We start from the raw sequence: 21,549 nt of genomic DNA on the forward strand, positions 1-21,549 counted from the left end.
AAAATGTGCACCATCTTTCACTTATTCTCATTTTTTTTTTCTTTCAACTTAGGTCAGTGGTGAGCAGTTGGGAGTTATTGTTAGCGTCATTCATATAAATACTGTTTTGGTTTTTGTTACAAAATACAGTAAAAATATCATATGAGTCACAGTTGAACCCAAAACCCAAAGTAGAACCAGATTCAAACGTCAAACCATTATGAAGTTTTAGATGGAGACTGATTAATTAGAAGTTGAATGTTTTTCATTTTCAAAAAAGTTTTGTTTATTAGATTATAACAGCCTGCCACATCCAAATTAATAGTATATATATCCAGAAAAAAAAATATAAGTATCATTCATTCAAAAATATATAAGTATCATTAATCAAATGGTTTTAAGTGTTTTCTTCACATCCATGGGGTAATTACTGTTTTATTATATTTTTCTCTGATTTAGTTTTTTTTTTAAGTAAAGTTTAAATAATAATATGTTTTTGAATATTGTCATATATTTTACTGTATGTCTATTTTGGTAATATTTCGTTTAGCATTAAAGAAAAAGAAAACAATTTTTTGTTTAGCCGCTATTATACACCCTAGTCAAAATTATCATGTAAAAATCTTGGTTTTAACTTTTAACCGTTATGTCAATCTTAAATCTAATCCAATACCGCATTGGAATCCTCTGTGTGTGTTTTTTTTGTTCTTTTTTCAAATAAGTTAAATTTAATTCATTTGAGTTTTGTGCATATTGTATATTTTTGTCTTGGCAAAAAAAAACAACAATTTTTTGCTAAAATGTCATTAAAAAAACCAAACTGAATCCGAACCATGTTTGCTAGAATTGATATTGATATGGTATCAAAACGTAAATTTCACTTTTTGAAGCATTTTAAATCTTTTTGTAAATTCAACTTATATTTTTCTTTATTTATTTGAAAATCTTATTTGGTTATTGCGTCATATATACTAGTAGTACCAAAGCTAACAGAGGTTTTATTTTGTCGCTTTATTCGTTCTGTGTTTATGCTTTGCCTTTTTTTTGGCGATTAGCTTTTATATAACGGCTTCTCGAAAAGAAAAACATGTTGGGTTTAGCAATGGAGAGAAGCAGATTCAGTAAAGTTTGTGTATTTTGCGGAAGTAACTCTGGTCACAGAGAAGTTTTCAGCGATGCCGCAATCGAACTTGGCAATGAACTGGTTTGCTTTGCTCTCTTCCGTTTTTGTTCTGGGTCACTAAAGTCTAAAGATACGAACTTTTCTGGCAAATAAATGCCCAAAAACAAAAACCAAAATCAAAACTTTATAGTGTTTTGAGAGCAAAAGATTCAAACATTTTGAAATTTGCTTGTTCTTGTGAATGTTCTTAGACATGGGTTTGTGTTTATTTTTATCTCGATGCTGTGACAATGTTTAGATTTGTTTATCTTTAGTGTTTTTGCTTTGTGGCTCTGAGAAATTGTTGTTGTTGCTCTGAATGTTTATTGTCAGAAGTATCTATTGTATCAATTGTTTCTGTAAAGTATTGGTGTGGAATTGTAGGTGAAGAGAAAGATAGATTTGGTTTATGGTGGTGGAAGTGTTGGTCTAATGGGTTTGATATCTCGGAGAGTCTCGGAAGGTGGTTGTCATGTACTCGGGTTAGTTTTAAGATCGTCTCTCTTCTTTATATTTCCCTTCCTTTCTGATATGATACAGTTTAAGAGCTTTTGTATGTATTTCTGTATAGGATCATTCCCAAAGCTTTGATGCCTGTTGAGGTATGTTTACATCTTGAAACCTTTCATTTCTAAAACTATTCATTGTTAGCAAATGAAATTGAATTTTGGATTGGATGACTTCATTCTGTTTTTGTTAATTACTTTATGATTGAATGGGTTTAAGTAGATCTCTGGTGACACTGTTGGAGAAGTAAGAATTGTTGCAGACATGCACGAGCGCAAAGCTGCAATGGCTCAAGAAGCTGAGGCCTTCATTGCGCTTCCTGGCGAGTTTTCTAATTCCAAAATTCTAGCATGGTTGTGATAAGTTTTTTATTCTGTTTCTCCACTTTTTAAAAGATGCTGGTGGCTTCTTGTTTCATTAGGAGGTTATGGAACTATGGAGGAACTACTGGAGATAATAACATGGTCACAGCTCGGTATCCATAAGAAGACGGTATTATGACGCTATTCCCTTTTGCAGGTATCCATAGGAAGACAAATAGATACTATGTTAATGATGAGGATTGTATTATATATCTCTGCAGGTTGGTCTTTTGAATGTTGATGGTTACTATAACAATTTGCTTGCATTATTTGATACTGGAGTTAAAGAAGGTTTTATCAAGCCAGGCGCTCGTAATATCATTGTTTCTGCTCCCTCGGCTAAAGAGCTTATGGAGAAGATGGAGGTACCTAAAACACTTTAGATCATATTTTGTGTGTTTTGAGTATAAAACAGTACCATAGTTTTCACATATTGTTCTGCTTGGCAGCTATATACTCCTTCACATTGCTTGTCACCAAAGCTGGCAAGTTGAACAACTTGGAGATTACCGCTAGTCAGATGCTTGATAATGGTGATATTTTTGTGTCTTTTGCATTAAGAAACAATCTCTTAAGCATTTGAAACAGCAATTGTGTTTGCAAATTACAATCTTTTTTCAATAGTGCAAAGCTTTTGGTGTATGGTTAAAGCCATTATGTCTTTTTTTTGTTTGAAAGTTGAGAATCAATCAGAATGATCTGTCAGTTTTTTTGTTTGAAAAGAAATTGTGACAGATTCTAAGCTTGAAAAGCGACAGCTTACTTAACTCACATGGAAGCACTTAGATAATGTCTCTTTTGAAAGCAACATGAGTCAGGAACAGGTCTATTTGTTTCACTTGTCATTTTTTACCTTTCCCTTATCTCCCTCGGTTAGTTGTTGTTTGGCCTATATGTATCCATTTCAGCATTTCAATTTGGAGTTTTACTTTTTGTCCTCTCCCATGATTTTACAGTTCTAGGATTCTCCTAAACCGGTGTTTTTTGTTTTTACTAACCTCCTTTGAATCAGTTTCTCCAATCACAAATCGGTCTAGGATGTAATGAGGCTATGTGCATGCCACTAACACTAGGATGTGATTTCAGTTAGGAGTGTCATTTTGGGCCAAAGATTTGCGAGTAGGACATAAACTGCTCTGTTATGGGGCATGTTAGGACGATAGGTGTGCGTAAGCCACTAAGCCTAGTTTTGATCTGGCTCTATGTTTTAGTAGCCCAGTATGCGGTCTAACTGATTGTAAAAGTAAAATATATTTGGCACACATAGATCAATTTAACTAATATACATGAATTATTTTCAATCATGGAACGAAAGCTATAGCATTTGAATCCATTCATGTTCTTGAATGAATCCAGTTGTGACATTCCAAATAGTATTTTTTTTCAATGAAAAAGACAAAGGATTTGTAACATTGACCAATTATTTTTATATCTAAGATCACAATCTAGACCATACGTAGCCATTAAATGCATTCATACACGAACTCATGTCTACCATAATTGGACGGAATAAGTTTTCATGACCAAAACGATTTTAATGATATGTCAATGGACGACACCAGCATTGTTTTGTCACATTGCAACTGCTGGAAGTACATCAAATATTGGTTTTCTAGAATCCCACGACTATAGGGTAATCCGACCGGAGACTACACAATTAAAATATTAGTTGTGAGACTTGGAGTTGGATCCGGTTTATATATTTTTTTTATAATAGCCCCTTCATTGTCTCCAATAGAGGAAATTTGGGGCATAACATGGATCAGAAGAAAGAAGACATGGATCAGAAGAAAGGAGACAAACATGAATACTAGAAAATCGCGTACATAATATTAGTTTACCTCTAAATAGATGCTCCAACTTTATGTCGGAGATAAAATTAATCAACCTATATCGGACTTATGATATATTTGTCAAACACTAAATACACAAACTTAGTCTAATATTAAAGAAAACATAACATAAACAAAATGAAGGATATAACATAAACAAAATTTTAGGCATATCAAACCAAGAAGAAAAACAAAGATAAGACTTAAGAAAACAAAAGTTTGAAAATAAGGTGTGAAATGTAGAAAGAAACAAAACACAACCCACTACCACTTTGGGACGTAGGGTTGGACAACGAACAAACCCCATCTTGACACGTGACCGGCTGGGCATTCTCCACATGCTTTCTCCTTGCCGAAAGTGGAAAGAAAGATATGGTCGTAAGAGCATCCTTCAGAAGCTTACAGAATGGTATATTATAACGATTTGTGTATGTGGTCACTCAAATCCTCCAATCAATCAACGTTACATTACATATAGTATCTTGTATACATAAATTGAAAAAGGGTATACAAGAAAAAAAGAAAAGAAAAAAAAATCTAATAGCTATGTTTTAGTCATAAGTTCTTAACGTACCAAAAGAAGTCACACACATATTTAGAAAAACTCCAAGGTTTTATTAATTTTTAAAACCTTTTTCTCATAGGCAGATCTATCGATCCGTCGACATGTTCTACTTTATTAAAAGTAATGCTCGAAATCTTATAAGTTATAATATAAAATGAAAAAGAAACACGTTGAAATGAATCAAACAAAACGATAAGAACAAATGCTCAAAAGGGAAGTTCTGAAGAAAGCACAAACATATAGATGATGCCATATTCGGAAATATCTACTATTTATATATTTAAGGGGGGGGGGGGGGGGGGCATCTTTCTGAAATATACTTACTTTATAGACTAAATCAAAAGTTAAAAGATAAAAGATCATATACAGTCGTAACAAAAATCACATGTAAAAATGATAATTATGACATAATTTACTACTAATCGTCTTTAATCTTCGTCAAAGGAATAAAACAAACGGACCAGTTTTTTCTTTCCTCGAGCAAGTAAATTATCACTCTAGCCAAAAAGAGTAGAGATAACATACACATATCCGGTGATTATTCTTTTCTTTAGTTTTCTACTTCTGGATTGCACCCACAATTACCCACGTTACTATGTATGCTGGCACACATATCAATATTTTAGAAAATATTCTTTAAACCAGAGATATGCATATGATGATCTCTACTATGATGTACAAAGACAATATTGATTATCAATTTATTTGGCAAAATGTTGTAATGGGTTAATTTATTTCTAATACAAAATATATATTTAAAATTAGTTAATAGACTTAATAGTATTTGCCCCCAAAAAAAAGACATAATAGTATAAGTGTGTAATTAACATATTATATATCATTATATTAATTGGTTTCATTATGATTTTAATCATATTCGAATTTTGGCAGTATTTTTGCTGATGATGTATATAGTATGGACTAACAACGAGGCTATTGGACTTGCGTGCAGAGCCGAAGATATCGATGGTGATATTGAATAACTGTATATGATAATAAAACAAAAAGACATCGACAAAAATGTGCCGGCTGGTTTCGTCTAATCCAGACACCATCCACCGTTGTTGCTTCTATAAGTTTACGAGTTTGTTCTGCAGGACACACTGATAGAACATCACAACTGCTTGTAATAGATATATCTCTACAAGAAAACGCATCAACCAACGTCCACAATATGTTTGCAACATGGCATTCTTGAATAGAACAATAGCCTCGCCCCTCGCCGCACCAAACCTTTTTTTTTTTGTAACGTTGCCTCGTGACAAGTATTGAACATTTTTTTCTGTGTGATTAGGTCGTTAGCATGCTGCATTAAATAAAGATTTCCATCACTAGCACCAGTCCACTACACATATATTTCAGTAGACAATACAATCTGAGGTTTAAAATTTGACAAGACTTTGACAAAGATTTGAGAGTTTATGCTTTAAGTTTTGCGTATTTACGGTGGATGGTAGGTTTTGCTATATAATTTTGTTGTCGTTTTCCTTATTTGTCCAGATTTCATTGGTTTTTTAGACATTGAATTGTGGTGAAAATAGGAACAGAAATTATTGATCAGTCTGGCTACAAATCTTGAAATGTTGACTGCATTGCGTCTGTTACATTGTATCATTTGACCCAAAAATAAAGACTGAATATTAATGGGAAATTAAAAAAATATATCAATATTAAAATAATAATAACTTTATTATCTTTTTGCTTCCATTATCTTCGCAGAGTATCTATATCAAATAATTGGTGAAGAGAGAGAATATAGGATTTGTTGGGATTTCTCTCGATCTCTCTCGCCCTCTTGGCTATAAAAGGCCACAACAGGGTCTCCATTTCTTCCCACACCTAAATATAAAGAAACACATATCTTATAAGAATTTAGAGCAATGTTCCTCCATTCATGATGGAACATATAGATATATTTTATTATGTATATACGTATATAATATTCATTGAGTTTTAAAGTGGCATGATAATAAGGGCTAGCGCTAGGGTTTTGTAGATGTATGTGATATGAAATGTTATATATATTGGGATGGTTTGAATGTTGAGGAATTTGATGGTGACAGAAGAGAGTGAGCACAAATGGTGACTTTCTTGCATAAGGTTTCATGCTGGAAGCTATGTGTGCTCACTCTCTATCCGTCACCTCTTTCTATCCCTCTCTCTCTCTCTATACCATTTCATGTTTTGTAGAGTTTTATATTTTGATTTGGTTTTAATATCCTCGATTTGATTCCATTCCTTTTGGTTTTTCAAATATTAATCAGCATAATAAATATTAATTGATTTGTCATGATTATGTTATATGTATTGTTTCAATTCAGAACCTATATTCTCGCTCTCTCTCTCTCTCGTTCTCTCTCTCGGCAGTAGCCCTGGGCATATATTATCTGGACCTGAAACTTGCACCCGAACCTGACGCAAAGTAGGTGATTCGGTTCAGGTTTGGGAATGTGTAAATCCTGATCAGGTTTAGTACATCTGAGGTTCAGATACCCGACCGGGTATTATCTAACCCGAAAAAAGAACCAAGTACTCTTAAACTTTTTAAACCATTTTGCCATTTTAATTTTTTTTTTCCTATTATGAAATGTTAAATATTTATATAGACATGTGTTCTAAAATTTCTAGAAAGATAAAATTTTTTTTTTTTAGTGTTCATAGTTTGTTTGTATTAGGATATACCCGAATTACCCGAACCCAACATGATAGTATAAAAAACATGAACGGGTTCTATATGTCTAAACCTGAAAACCCGAACCTGATCCATGGCTACTCGATAGATTATTTGATTAATTTCATCAGTTTACATAGTTTGTTATTTTTGAATCTGCCAGTTTTTTGTGTTGGACATGTTGATTGAATGACATGCAGAATCAAATTAAATAGAGTAGAATTGTGGAAGATCCAAAGAAATCAATGTCAAATTAAATTGTGGAAGATCCAAAGAAATCAATGTCAATATATGTACAGTAGATTTCAATTATATTTTGACAGATATATAGAGTAGAATTCAGATATTTTCTTTAGTTTTTAACTGGTCAAAGATATTATTATTTTATTTAGTTTTATCGATTTGTTTTTGGTAACCCTAAACATTTGAAAATCTATTATTTAGTTTTACCAATATTTTTTTTTTATTAATTACATTTAAAACACTGGCCTCGTAACTGTACTGTACCATTTCATAATTAAGACAATGTCTGACCTTGCATCGGTTATTATCTCACACTGGTCTCTTCACTTGAAAATTGACATCAACATCAACGTAATAATTGTATTTTTAAAGGGTAGAATTGTGGGAAACAAAAAAAACATAACTTTGTGACGGATATGAGAGATCCATATCGTTTTCAAATTCTAACATGAGCGACTGTATTAATTGTATATGAAGTTCAATATATTTTTACATTTTGTAAACATTACAAACCATAAGTTTAATCTTTGTCATAACCATTTGTTAGTCTCTCATCACCACGAATTAAATCAGCATCGTTCCCAAACTTTTTTAATCTAATAAGATGTGGGACTACATCCTTCCCTAGATCCGGTCTATCTCTTTTTCTTAGCTCCGCACATTTCAACGATAGAGTAGCAAAAGATTGAGTCTCTTGTAAAGGCCAATCAGGCACGACCGGGTCAAGCATCTCCTTGAATGTTCCTTTACTTATAGCCCTCGAAACCTGATGAGCCAGCCCCATTGGTTGCCTTGCGGTTATGATCTGAAGTAGCAATATCCCCAATGAGTATACATCTGATTTTGTGGTTAACATTCCTGTTTGTTGGTACTCAGGGTCTATGTAACACCACGTCCCTGCCGCGGATGTCATGTGGTATTGTGTGACGTTATTAGCTACCGCGGGTACCAACCTGGCTAATCCGACGTCGCTGATCTTGCTCACGTAGTTTCTGTCTAGGAGTATGTTGGCTGGTTTAAGGTCGCGGTGAACTAAAGGTTCTGGCTTAGCTTGATGTAGGAATGAGAGTGCGGTAGCGATCTCCGCGGCTATTTCGAAACGTTTCCTCCACGAAATCGGAGGAGAGTTTCCTCGACGAAAGAGTCTATCCTCTAAGCTACCATTTTCCATATATTCATAAACTAAGCATCCGTATTCAGGACATGCACCAAGGAGAAGAACCATGTGAGGATGCCTTATGGAACTTAAAACCTCAACCTGTAAAATGAGAGTACAAAATGATTATTATGAGATTAATTAAACTTGTGATCTGAAAAAGTAAACAAAAAGATAAAATCATATATATTTACTTCTTGTTGAAATTGTTTTTTGCCCTGAGCAGCATCAGGTCTAAGAACTTTAATGGCAACAGGAGTGTGGTCAAGTTCGCCATTGTACACAGGTCCATACCCTCCTTCACCAATTTTTCTATGATTTGCAAACTGCTCTGTGGCTTCTTCGATCTCTTCAATCGTATATTTTCTGTAGCGAACGTCGTTATGTGCCAAAGCACTCACTGCACGGTCTTTGTCCTCTTCTTCACTTTTCGCTTTCATCTCTGCTTGCTTCCTTCTTTGTCCTTCTAGCTCAGCCATTCTTTGAGCTTTCTCAGCTGCTTCTATGGCCGCTCTACACTTTGCCTTCTCCATTTCTGCCACTGCCAATGCTGCTTCTTCAGAAAGCCTCGCTTTCTCGAATTTACGAGCTTCTTCTATTTTCCATTGATTTAGCTCGTTTGCCTAGAAAACAAAAGAAGCCATGAGCAACGTACGTATGCAACAAGAAACTCGCTTAAATTTAAACCTACCTTTCTTTTTGCTGTTAGTGCTTCTTTACAAGCTGAGCTATACATGTCCATGGTTTGCTTGAGTTCAAGCTTTAGCCTTCTCATTTCAGCCTCAATATCTTTCTGCAAATAACAATCACATTATGGTTTTAGAGCCTTTCAATCTTGAACTCTTGAACTTAAAAAGAAGATATCAAGAAAACGTACAGTTGATTGTGGAATCGACTCCTCTGAGGAACTCGATGCACCATAATAATCTATATTATTATGAGCAGAGAGATCAATGGAACCCATCATGCTTCCTCCAACTTCAGATTCATCAGAAAATGAACTTTGTAGCGTTGGATTCCTTTGGAAGGCAACTTGGGTAAAACCGTTGTTGAAATCCATAGGGGTTTTGTTACTTTTTGGCGTTGTGTTGACGGCACGATTGTGCGGATAAGCCGTCTCATTTGGTTTGTTCCTTGCACCACGCTGGACCCTAAAATGTTTCAAGAAAACAATCAGACTATATATATATATATTACATCTTTCCTAATAAGAACATACAAGTTTTAAACAATGCAACCAGTTTCCATGAACTTTAGACATCACATTTTTCTTTTCAAACAGAAAAAATCTAGTCTTGTTCATTAGCTTAGTAATATCAAAGAACAATCATCACTAGAGTGACATAAAAAAAAATCAAAATATGTATAGAGATTGGGGCATTTAATTTGAAACCGCTAAATGGTTAAACACATCAAGTAAATACGTTTGGCAAAAAAAAGTTTGCAAGAAAACTGATACAAGGAACCAAAAGGTTGGTTCACTACCTAGGTATAAGATCTTGCTCGCTATCCGATAAAGATTGGATTAGAAAGCCGGAAGACGGTATACGAGGCGGGGCAAGCGAATTGGTGATAGGTCGTTGAGCTGGTCGAGAAGACTGAATTTTTCCTCCTTTCGAAATGACATAAACCGAACAAAACTCAGGCGTAGATTTCATTATGTTAGCTTGCACCTCATGTGGTTTACTAAACATAAAAGACCTAGCGAAGGTGTTCTTCGAGGATGCTCCCAATACAAGATTGTTAACCAGATTGTTATTAACATATTCCAAGATTGCTGTTGTAACGTCCGAATCATCTAGAATAACCTCCTTCATAGAAATCTACTAAGAGTAGCATGCATGGTATTAAAACATATATGTATGTTTATGCTTGAAAAAATTTGTATGAAAGATGAAAGAAGGATTATACATACCCCTTTTCGTGCACAATATCCTCGGTATGGAATAAAAAGCTGATTTAGTTCATCACTATTCAAGTTGGTTCCATTACCTCCATCTGCAAATTTCATTCAAAATCTTGAACATTGAAACTACTGATTCCGAAAACAAATTCAAGATTATACGTAAAGATGAGTACATATATAAGGTGCCTACGATTTGAGCTTTTGAGACGAACATGGACAAGAATCATGACTGGATTATGAATCATATTGAGGAGATGGTCGATGGCCCAACGAATAGCGTAATTGCTATGCTTCTCTTTGTCTACTGCAACTACTGTCGAGTTTACCGGAGAATGGATATCGTCTGACGAGTACGGTGAAGCCATCAATGATCATACAACACTAGCTAGGCTAGGCATAATTAATGTCACCACAAAGAAGCTTGTGGTCTAACTTTCTCTTTTCTCAAATCTGACGGACGAGACATCAAGTTTCTACCAACCACTGATTAGTATCTCCTTTTCTTTCGGTCAAAAGAAGAAGAAAAAAAATGTATTTTTAGACATGTATTAGCAATACATATCTACTAGTAATTTTTAGTTAAATGGAAAATTATCCTTGTTGTTTGTGTTTGTTTCATAACAAATACATTTTCTAGATATACTGCATTGATAAATCATATATATGAAACTTGGCTAACTCTCGTGTCACATCATCATTCCAGCATCTGCCACATGTCTATAATTAATGTTAACTTTAAAATATATAGCTCTTTTTTGTCTTGCCCAAAGGTTAATAATTCATTCATCATTGTCCATATTTAATTGTAAAAATCATCACTAACTAAAATTAAACTTTTTCATCTTATATAGAGATGTTGTGATGAAGGGGAAGAGTTGGGGTATAAAGGAGAGATCACAAAAGATTGATGCAAACATTTTTTTAAAAAATCAAATAAAATCAACATTGCTCCGTAAATTGCTTTGTTCATGTATTTTGTTTTATTAAAAGTTTATGTCTCTATAAGCTTCTCTCTTTTCCAGCTAAACAAGGTTATACATGAATCTTATGTTGTGCCTTTTGTGTGAGTGATATTGTTGAAAAGGTTGCTAGCTAGAAAAATACTTCAATACGTTAATTTCAATTGCATTAGTGAATGATAAGAAAACTAAAAATTACAATAATCAAATCATCAAAACATGACATTTAAAATGATAAAAAGTACAAAATAAAAGAAAAGAAAACCCGCGGCAAATACTTATTAATAATTATGACAAATTAATAATTAATGAAAGATTTATTTTTCATGACACATTTATTTATAAAGACACCACATACTTTCATAATATATGATAAATTTGATATAATGTCTGGTACATTTATTTTTCAAAGTTACTTCTAATATATTTTTTTTTGGTTAAAAAATTGTCATAGCAGACCTTTTTACAGCAAAATAATTACTAGATTGATGTTTAATGATTACAAATTTGTTTTAGGTTATGACAAATTTTTTAATTTAATCATAAATCTATAGTTTGATAACAGATTTGTTAACATTTTTAAAAAATTACTAAAATGACATACGTGAAAACCATATGTTATGGTAGATTTGTTTACGTTAAGACAGTTTTTTTTTTGTTTCCAAAAATCTGTTGTTTGATAACAGATTTCTTAGATGTAAATATAGTGACAATATTTTTGTTTACGTTAAGACAGTTTTTTTTTTTGTTTCCAAAAATCTGTTGTTTGATAACAGTTTTCTTAGATGCAAATATAGTGACAATATTTTTGTTTTCTGTTATGACAGTTTTTTTTGTTTCCAAAAATCTGTTGTTTGATAACAGATTTCTTAGATGTAAATATAGTGACAATATTTTTTTTTTCAACCACACATTAATTAAATTAAAAGATAACTCCTAGATACAATATTTTTGACAATATTGACAATATTTTTGTTTTATGTTATGACAGTTTTTTTTTCGGCTTCCAAAAAAATTATATTTTTATACATCATTATTTTTTAATTAATACTTTTGTCATCATTAAATCAACAAGACCCAATTCATAGCCAAAAAATATTACGCGAGGTAAAGCGACTTAGTGGAGTCAAACTCCGGTAGGATTGATCGCAGAGGTGATGCTGTAACCACTTGACTAAAGACACCTCCCTTTTAACTAATACTTATAAACATCATATTTTCTAAATTATATTTTTATACATTATATATATTTTTTTCAATTTTTTCTGATTTACATTTTATTATTTCTAAAGAATAAAACTTAATAAAAATAAAAGTTTGGGTTTTTGGTCATTCTGCATAAATATTATGTCAATCTAGTAATCATATATTATAGTATGTCAATTGAGTTATTTTTACCCAAATTTATATCAATCTGGTGAATATTCATTTTTTATTACATTATCATTAGATTATGGGAGAAATATTAAATTGACCCAAATTAAGAGTTTAATTACTAAACTAACTCATAAAATATGAGGGTTAAATGAGTTATTTTTTTACCTAAAATACCCTTTTTGCTTTATTAGGAAAAAAAATAAAGTCAAATTTACCCTCCCAGAACTTTTTTTTAAGAAAATCTAAATATTTTCAAAAGTCTGCTGGAATAGTTGTGACAGATTTATTTGTGTACGACAGATTTATTTTTGTACAACCGATTTATTTTTGTATGACAGATTTTTTATGACAGACTTATTTTGGACGACAGATTTTTTTAACACAGTTATGACAGATTTATAATTTATGACAGATTTATTTTTCACGACAGACTTATTTATAAAGACATCACATATTTTCACAATATAGACAGATTTGTAAAATGTCTGGCAGATTTATTTTCCTCAGTTATTTCAGATTTATTTTCTTAATTAAAAATCTGTCGTAACATGACAGATTGTTTTACAAAAAATAATTACTAGGTTAACCTCTAGTGATAATAGATTTGTTTTAAGTTACGACAGATTTTTTAATTTAACTAAAAATATGTCGTTTAATAACAGATTTATAACATTTTTAAAAAATTGCTAAAATGACCTATGTGAATACTATATGTTATGGCAGGTTTTATACGCTATGACAGTTTTTTTATTTGCTTCCAAAAATCTTGTGTTTGATAACAGATTTATTAGATGTAAAATGTAAATATAGTGACAACAGATTTGTTTTAAGTTATATTTTTCAGTCATATTTTTATTAATTATATTTAATATAAATCATATTTTCAAACTCTTATATTTAAAGCATATTTTATACATTTTAATTTCCTAAATCATATTTAAAAAATTAACCTCATATTTTAAAATCATATTTTTATATATTATATTATATTTTCATAAATCTTATTTTAATACTTTTTATATACATTACTTTTTTAGTTATAATTTCATACATTATATTTTCAATAAAACTTATTTAAACTATATATGTTAAACTTCATATTTTTAAATCATATCTTTTAAATATTTTTATAAACAATTTTTTGAATATTATTTTTATACATTATATTTTAAATCATACTTTATTTTTAAAAATTATATTAAAAATAAAAATTCTATTTTTTAATCATTTTATATTTCTCATTAATCATATTTTAAATCAAAATATTAAATGCTATATTGTATTTTCGTTTTAAAAAAATAAATAAATAACAAATTTTCTGGGTTTTTAGTCTATTTTTAATCACTTTATATTTTTCATTAATCCTATTTTTAAATCTAAATATTAAATGCTATATTGGTTTTTTTTTAAAAATTTTAAAAATTAAAAAGAAAATTTTCTGGGTTTTTAGTCTTTTTACCTTAAAATTGTGTCATTCTAGTTATTGGATAGGTTGGAGTGTTAATCTAGCAATTAATTGCTAAATTTATGTCAAACTGGTATATTTTCACTTAGATTATATCTTTGTAAAACCAAAAACAAACCTAATGTTTTTATAATTTTCTGTTGATTTTTTTTTATCGGCTAATTTTTTGTTGATTTTATCGTTGACAATGAAAAATCTAACACATTACAGTATTTGGAAAACGAACAAATCCTTGTATTATATAGTCCATATACAAAGAAGAATAAAACAATATTTTTTTTCATCATCTAGAATTAAAGATTCGTAAAATGCAAATTCATAGGCACATGATGGCAAATTCAATGTGTGTAAAATGAAAAATGCACGCCGTTTCTTCTAGTGGTCATGCAGTTTTTATAACACAGTTTGTTTTATCTCGCTTTCACTTTCATCAAATAAAAAGATTTTGAAAGATTTTATGAAATAAAATGAAAACTCTTTCATTAAATAAAAAGATTTTGAAAGATTTTTCAAGATTAGGAAACACAAATCAGCAAGATTTAAAATAACTTCCTAAACAAATTTTTTATAGAATCTTTCATTTTTACTTTCTAATTTTCTATGATTTTAAAAGTCAGCCAGATTTTTAAAAACACAAAGTCATTAAAATTCTTTCTAAATCCTAAACCAATACCTCCCCTTAGTCTTCCCCCTTAGTCTTGATTACTAATTACTTCTTCATCTTCTTTTTTTTTGTTCTTCCTCCATGGTTACGTCACTGCATTCACCACCACCACCACCAACAACAACACTCCAATTTGGACCCACCCGAATCAAATGAAACCCTACCGGAGAACTCATCAATTCACTCACGCTTTTCCCGTGAAGTCATCAAAAATTTTCTATTTTTAGAATCCCCAAAAGATTTCTAATTTGTTTCGTTTTCCACGCCTTTTCAAAAATCCTTTGGAAACTGGTAAGAACCACTTCTCTTCTGGGTTAGTTTTGTTTCCTTTTAGAAGCTAAACCTCAAAGTTTTGATTTTTACGGTCCGGGTCTTGCTCAATTTCAATGACTTGATCAAACAGAGTGTAAGCAATGTCTGTGAATGGTGGTAGAGAGGAATCATCGGGAGATTCTTATAATGGGCAGCTTTTGAGAGACATTAAAGAGGTAAGTAAAGCTCTTTACTTGAACAACAGACCTGAAAGATCGGTTCTTTCGTTGTCACCTCCTGTTCGATCTAAATCTGTTTCCAGAACTACAGAGATTGGGTTAGTGTTGTCTAATAAAAAGAAGAAATCTTTGGTGCCATGGGATTGGAAGAGACCTTTGAAAGCTATAGCTCATTTTGGGCAGCGTAGGTTTGATGTTTGTTTTCTTCTACATGTTCATTCCATTGAAGGGTTGCCTTTGAATATGGATGGTACTAAGTTAGTTGTGCAGTGGAAGAGGAAAGATGAGGTTATGTCTACTCAGCCTTGCAATGTTTTGCAAGGAAATGCTGAGTTTGAAGAGACTTTGATGCATAGATGCTCAGTATACGGTAGCAAACATGGGCCTCATCGTTCTGCTAAGTATCAAGTGAAGCTTTTCTTGGTTTATGTCTCTCCTGTTGATGCTCCCTGGCTTGTTCTAGGGAAGCATTGGGTTGATCTCACCAGGATATTACCGTTGTCTCTAGAGGAACTTGAAGATACAAGAAGCTCGAGAAAGTGGAATACGAGCTTCAAGCTATCAGGTCTGGCAAAGTCTGCAGTGTTGAATCTAAGTTTTGATTACTCAGTTGTCACTAGTTCAGTATGTGATTCAACTAGTGGAAATGTGATGCTGAAGCGGGTTGGTAGTGTTCCAAGTGTGGACCATAGATCTTCGTTGCTTGATGATGGAAAGGTCTTCAATCAAGTCTCACCAAGTCCGAGTCTGGATCTTTCCAAGTCAATCGATTTTCTCTACGAAAAATTTAGCGAACAAAATTCACAAAGATCAACAGGAATTGAGATCCAGTATGAACACAAGGGGGAAACTAAAGTGGGCCTTGGTTTGGAGACTGATGATAAGCAAGCAGATGACTCTGGCGACACCGAATTTGTTTTCACCGAAAAAGGAGTAGAGATGTTTCAGAAAGAAAGATCCATTTTGGAAGAGAACACTGATCCAAATGCGGAGTCTTCGAGAATTGAAATTATTGATGTCCATGAGATACTTAAAGAGGAAGATGAATTACTTTTTGAGGAATCCCATTTTATTGATCAGTTATCAGTGGCCGAACCAAAAAATGGACCAAGTAATATATTACCGAACCATTCAGTTGATGGAGCATCCAAGTCAGCTTTCAGTAGCAAGGTACTTTCTGAGTCATCCGAGATTAAATCTTCATTGACCATGGAAGATTCTACTGAGAATAATATTTTTTTGGAAGTTAAATCTAGTTACAAAGCTGCAAAAATATCAACGAAGTCACTTAGCTTGGATGACATTACGGAGTCTGTAGCTAATGATTTTCTAAAAATGCTTGAACTTGAGGAATGTTCTTATGTTTATACATCAGATGGTGAACCTACATCTCCTCGCGGATCTCTGCTTCGAGAGTTTGAAAAGGAAGCTTTGGCTTCTGGAAACTTTCTCTTAGATATAGATGGAGACGCAGAATATGTGTCTGATATTGATGAGGAATCGAATGATTTTTCATTCTCTGCAAGTTCTTTGGGTGTTGGGGAAAACAAGCGTGAGCGAAAATCTCAGCTGTTAATAGACACAAGTAAGGCCAAGGTACTTGAAGACTTGGAAACTGAAACTTTATTACGAGACTGGGATTTAGATGATGACAGTTTTGGGAACTCTTTATCTGTTTGCTCTGATGGATTCGGGAGTCCAATAGAGCTTCCGGATGAGGAGGGGGTAGATTTGCTGCCATTTGGAGATTATATTAGTCGTTCTGCTTGGAAAAAAGGGGGAGGTTATATCCGGTCCATAAATCCTTTACTGTTTAGAAAGTGTAAGGATGCATCACATGATTCACATCTGATCATGCAAGTTTCAATCCCGCTGGTATTAGTATCAGTATTAGGTTCTGATATCCTTGAAATACTCCAAAGTCTGGCAGCTTCTGGAATTGAAGGACTTTGTTCTGAAGTTAATGCATTAATGCCTTTGGAAGATATCATGGGGAAGATGATACATGAAGTTGTCGATGATGCAAGATTTGAGAGGTTCAGATGCTTTCCACCATGTTGATTCATTAAGCATTGGTTTTTTACTTTTCCAAGTTTATTCTTAAAAGACATAGTCGTCATATGTTTTTTTTTTCTGTTTTTTTTATGACTTACAGAATTGGACATGATTGGTCTGACAATAGTAAAGGTGTCGTGGTTCAAAAACCAACAGGACAGCTGGATTTATTTCCTTCAAACGAAGAATTTGGAGGCTTTGGATCCAATATGTGTCCAAGTTACGTACCACTTGAACATATCGCTTCCTTAGCTATTGATGAGATATACCTTCTTGCTGTAGAAGGATTAAAGATTCAATGCAGCATGTCAGACCAAGATCCACCGTCAGGCATTGCACCAAAACCCATGGATCAGTCTGATGCTCTAGAGTTGATGAGTTTTTCCTTACCGCTGGATGAGTGGTTAAGGCTTGACCATGGAATGCCAGACAACAAAGATCAAACCAGCAAGCAAATGGGAAATAAAATATTAGTGCACCATGCCTATCAAGATCAAGCTTCAAGTGGAAAGGGTCATATGTTAAGGAGCGAGTTGACACTTGCTCTTCAAGTGTTACTTAGAGATCCATTCCGAACTAATGAACCTGTTGGTGCATCTATGCTTGCTCTGATTCAAGTTGAAAGGTCTTTGGATTCCTCATATCCATCTGTGTGTAGTTTGGCTCAAGAAGTAGGAAAGAAGGGGTCTCCTGGATACGATTCACAGTTGTGGAGAATCACTAGCATTGGTCTTGCGGGTTTGAAAACTGAGCATGGAGTAGACCATCCGTGGTGTACGAAAACACAGCAACAGTCTGGATACCGCTGGTTAATTGCAAGTGGTACTGATAAAACCATCAAGTGTCAAGCTTCAGAGTCAAAGGCGATTATCGTATCAAACGCACAAGCAACCAGATATAGCTTGGACTCATTGTGGAGTATAACATCTGATGGGCACCATCAAGAAGGTGATTCGAGTAGCTCTGATACCTCTGTTTCTTTTACAAGAAACTTGGACGTGATTTTTTCAAAAGAACTAACAGAAAGATCGTGAGAGGTACATTTCCGTCGGCGTATATTATCATACTTCTCTGTTTCCACTTTCTGCTTAAGAGCTAGTCATTTTGATGTGAAAGCAGTCTTGTTCATGATGGAAAATATGCCATCTGCTCTTTTTCTAGTTTATAAAAAAAAAAAGTAGATTCAGATGTTATCAGTTTTATCAATGTGTATGAGAAATGATTTTTTGGTAAATATACTCCATATGCGAATTCAAGGTCTTCATCTTTCATCTATGCTTGTTTCTTTTAAAAACTTGAATCATAGTTATTCCGGTGTCTCAAATATATGATTTTCCCTTTGGTGTAAGTACTGCCTTTAGGATCACTGTGTTGAGAAAAGACATGACATCAGATACAAGGGCATTCATAAGAGTATATCAAAGGTGAAAGCTTCATCCCCATCTCACTCTAGAGGGTCAAGGCTATATATATTCAAGGTAAATGCTACATGGTAAGAGGCCCCTCTATGATTCTTTGTAATGGCTCATTTTTGGATTTTGATTAAATTGTTCTGCTCTATAATCTATTCTTTGTGCATAGCTTCTCCATTACTAAATCTCTTGATGCCATATGCATGTATGGCTGGTAAAATATTATTGTGTTCATCAGTGGTTTGGGAGTTGTTCTGCTAATTTTCTGCTTATATTTGCATTGATATTCCACGATTGCTAATTTCTGATATAATATGAGCAGCTTTGAACTTCTAATTCACCGATTCTCACTTATAACAAAATGAGATTCTATAGAATTAGAAGTACTACAGATTCAGAATGTCAAGAATCTCTCAAAATTTTGTGACATGTGAAACAATTTACAATGAATATAAAGAACTAGAAGCAGTTTAAGTAACATAACCATCGTGCACATTTTTATTTATTCTTTCAGCCATAGAAAATTTGATTCAAAAGGTGAATCCCCTGTATTGTGTAGCATGGGTTCACTATCTTTTCTCAGTCAATGTAATCTTGCCTTGTGCCTTAGTTCATGCTTGAGTGATTGTGGGAGCCCTCGTAAGTTGTTATCACAAAGCTAGGATCATCTCTATCTCTTTCAACCCTTTTCTTCACAGGACAGCCATCAACTGAACATTTGTAGTAATTTCTGCAAATTAGATTCGAAATAATTACAATTAACCAGTGGGTACTCTTGGTGTAATTGATTTCAGGTCATAAGAAAATAATAGCAATGTCCTAGAAAACAGTTCAACTTAAACAGGCATGTCATTTTGCAGCTTTTGTTTTCTCACAGTTGTCTACTTCTTTAATATTTGAGTAATTTAGAAACATGGAAACTGACTCATCTCAAGAATAGGAAAGGGTTGAATTTGAAAGATGTGATAAGGAATTGAGAAATTGTTGTTCCTTACCTGGGATTTGGGCTGTTCTTCACCATCTTCTTCCCATACTTTCTCCACTTGAACCCGTCGTCAAGCACTTCCACCTCAGACCGTGTCTTGAATGCAACTCTCTCTTTAACTTTCTTTTTTTCTTTCTTAACTTGGTTTTCTTGCATAGGGAAATATGGGGAAAAAACAGAATCAGCATAGGACCTGTGAACTCCAAATAGACATGCCATTTTGATTTACCTAAAAGTCTTAGGTTCAAGTTCTAATGTCTAGGATCAGCAAGCGTTATATAAGCACGGGCTTGTGTCTTTGCTTTTCAAAGGCTATCTTTGAACCCAACCCTCTTATATTCTGGTTTTGCAAGGTTGTATGAAATCGTCAAATGTAAAGGAGTATATTTATACATATTTGGCAGATCTTTGGATCACAGCTACATATTAGGACGAGCTGAATCCTTGACTGTTTAAATTTACAGATTCATATGAATCAAAGAGAAACTTACCGGCTGAAGCAGTGGCTGTAGCGGAAACAGAAGTGTTGGTACTTGGAGATTCGGGATAACTGAAACTGCTCGAGGAACCTGAGAATAAGGCAGCAGCGATATCACTAGTTTGATAACCATAAGATTGATTCATCCCAGAAACCGCAGACAAAAGATCGTCGTCCATCCATTCATCTGACAACTCTAGCTCTGGCAGCTCGAACCCTGAGTGGGTATCATCTGTTATACTCCTCGCCATGTTTGCCTCTGCATCATTCATACTCACCACTATCTATACACATATACGAACGTGTGTTCTTCCCTTTTTTGGGTCTGAAGACTAAAACTTTCTAAAGGAAGCTTCAATGTTTTAGTGTTTGTAAGAAATGTATACTCGTTGGTACATTCCATATGGTAACTTACATAGGAAGATGGATACTTTAAAGACGTCTTTAGTCTTTCTCTTTGACAAAGACTAGTAGTTGACTTGTGTCTTGGTCCTCAATGTTTTTGGAAGTCTTCTCAGAAGTCTTCTTCTAGTGTGCAAGGGACTTAAGGCTTAAGTTACGCTACCACAATTAATTTATTTAGTTTATTTTTTTTCCTTTGTATTTTATCAATATTGTTACATATTTAGCAATATTCCTCTATGCTCATGTCTTGATGTGATTTGTTTTGTTTCTGAAAAAAAAAAAAACTACTTTTGTTTCAAAGTGTGAAATGAGTTTAAGCAATAAAGACATCATTGACTGAAATTAAATGACAAAAGATAGATTCTGTTTGGATTAGACTGTTGAGTTTATTTTTCAACATTTGGTTGCCTTCTTATCTTTCAATAGGCAAGTAAAGAACACTTTGAATTTTCTAGTCAAGCGAACTTGTTCATAGGTTCGCAATGCCTTGTGCACTAAGGCGGGGTCATATACTAATATTAATTCTTTTCTTTTTTCATTATATAGAGTCTTGTTAAAGCTTACAAAAGTAACTAAGGATTCCATAGGTAATAGTATGTTTCAGTGTGTCTAGGTACTATGAAAATTGCAATATCTATCTTCTCGGAGGAAGACATAACGACTTCAACTATATAAATCATATCATGGGTTGCAAATTCGTAAAATTACTAAGTGAGAGCCAAATTTAGTTAGTTTTTGACATTTTTAGAAGTACACATAAAACGTGGATTGATATCGGTTGTACCTTAATTTAGTTAGTTTTTGCAATGTTTATCAAAGCCGTGGGATATATAATAAGCACACAAAACAAAAGCAACTAATTTGAGTAAGTTGTT

The 21,549-nt window shown here is 33.2% G+C and overlaps 3 protein-coding genes and 1 pseudogene across 7 annotated transcripts; 2 read left to right on the top strand and 2 right to left on the bottom strand.

The window, feature by feature from the left end:
* The first annotated feature begins 943 nt into the window (after nt 1-943).
* LOC104771100 (cytokinin riboside 5'-monophosphate phosphoribohydrolase LOG8-like) lies at nt 944-2,761 on the top strand (annotated as a pseudogene). The gene is made up of 7 exons (XR_015592895.1): nt 944-1,183; nt 1,526-1,623; nt 1,713-1,743; nt 1,871-1,970; nt 2,070-2,140; nt 2,232-2,375; nt 2,460-2,761. The product of XR_015592895.1 is annotated as a cytokinin riboside 5'-monophosphate phosphoribohydrolase LOG8-like (transcript).
* A 5,054-nt stretch (nt 2,762-7,815) lies between these two features.
* Nucleotides 7,816-10,991, bottom strand: LOC104771101 (U-box domain-containing protein 51-like). Its single transcript, XM_010495571.2, has 7 exons — nt 10,574-10,991; nt 10,393-10,475; nt 9,963-10,300; nt 9,355-9,628; nt 9,169-9,270; nt 8,672-9,100; nt 7,816-8,579 (listed from the first exon to the last, which is right to left on the bottom strand). Exons 1-7 carry the CDS (start codon nt 10,746-10,748, stop codon nt 7,842-7,844), a joined length of 2,139 nt encoding a protein of 712 aa, XP_010493873.2. The 5' UTR covers nt 10,749-10,991; the 3' UTR covers nt 7,816-7,841.
* Nucleotides 10,992-14,820: 3,829 nt separating this feature from the next.
* On the top strand, nt 14,821-20,865 carry LOC104771103 (protein PLASTID MOVEMENT IMPAIRED 1-RELATED 2-like). Of its 3 annotated transcripts, none has more exons than XR_015593785.1 (5): nt 14,821-15,139; nt 15,252-17,375; nt 17,495-18,431; nt 18,756-18,886; nt 20,256-20,865. XR_015593785.1 is itself a non-coding variant. In XM_010495573.2 (3 exons), the coding sequence occupies exons 2-3, from the start codon at nt 15,262-15,264 to the stop codon at nt 18,426-18,428; spliced, it is 3,048 nt and encodes a 1,015-aa protein (XP_010493875.2). In that variant the 5' UTR covers nt 14,848-15,139; nt 15,252-15,261; the 3' UTR covers nt 18,429-18,656. The 3 variants fall into 3 exon arrangements, 1 of the variants encoding a protein (XP_010493875.2); XR_015593786.1 differs by having other exon boundaries at nt 14,889-15,139; nt 18,756-18,872; XM_010495573.2 differs by lacking the exons at nt 18,756-18,886; nt 20,256-20,865 and having other exon boundaries at nt 14,848-15,139; nt 17,495-18,656.
* On the bottom strand, nt 19,101-20,639 carry LOC104771102 (putative WRKY transcription factor 50). 2 transcript variants are annotated; one of them, XM_010495572.3, is made up of 3 exons: nt 20,283-20,639; nt 19,802-19,940; nt 19,101-19,536 (listed from the first exon to the last, which is right to left on the bottom strand). In XM_010495572.3, exons 1-3 carry the CDS (start codon nt 20,539-20,541, stop codon nt 19,413-19,415), a joined length of 522 nt encoding a protein of 173 aa, XP_010493874.1. In that variant the 5' UTR covers nt 20,542-20,639; the 3' UTR covers nt 19,101-19,412. The 2 variants fall into 2 exon arrangements, with proteins under 2 accessions (XP_010493874.1, XP_087362344.1); XM_087506218.1 differs by having other exon boundaries at nt 19,101-19,516; nt 20,283-20,541.
* Nucleotides 20,866-21,549: the final 684 nt, after the last annotated feature.

This window comes from Camelina sativa, chromosome 20 (assembly GCF_030686135.1).
Source record: "Camelina sativa cultivar CO46 ecotype springtype chromosome 20, ASM3068613v1".
Taxonomy (NCBI): Eukaryota; Viridiplantae; Streptophyta; class Magnoliopsida; order Brassicales; family Brassicaceae; genus Camelina; species Camelina sativa.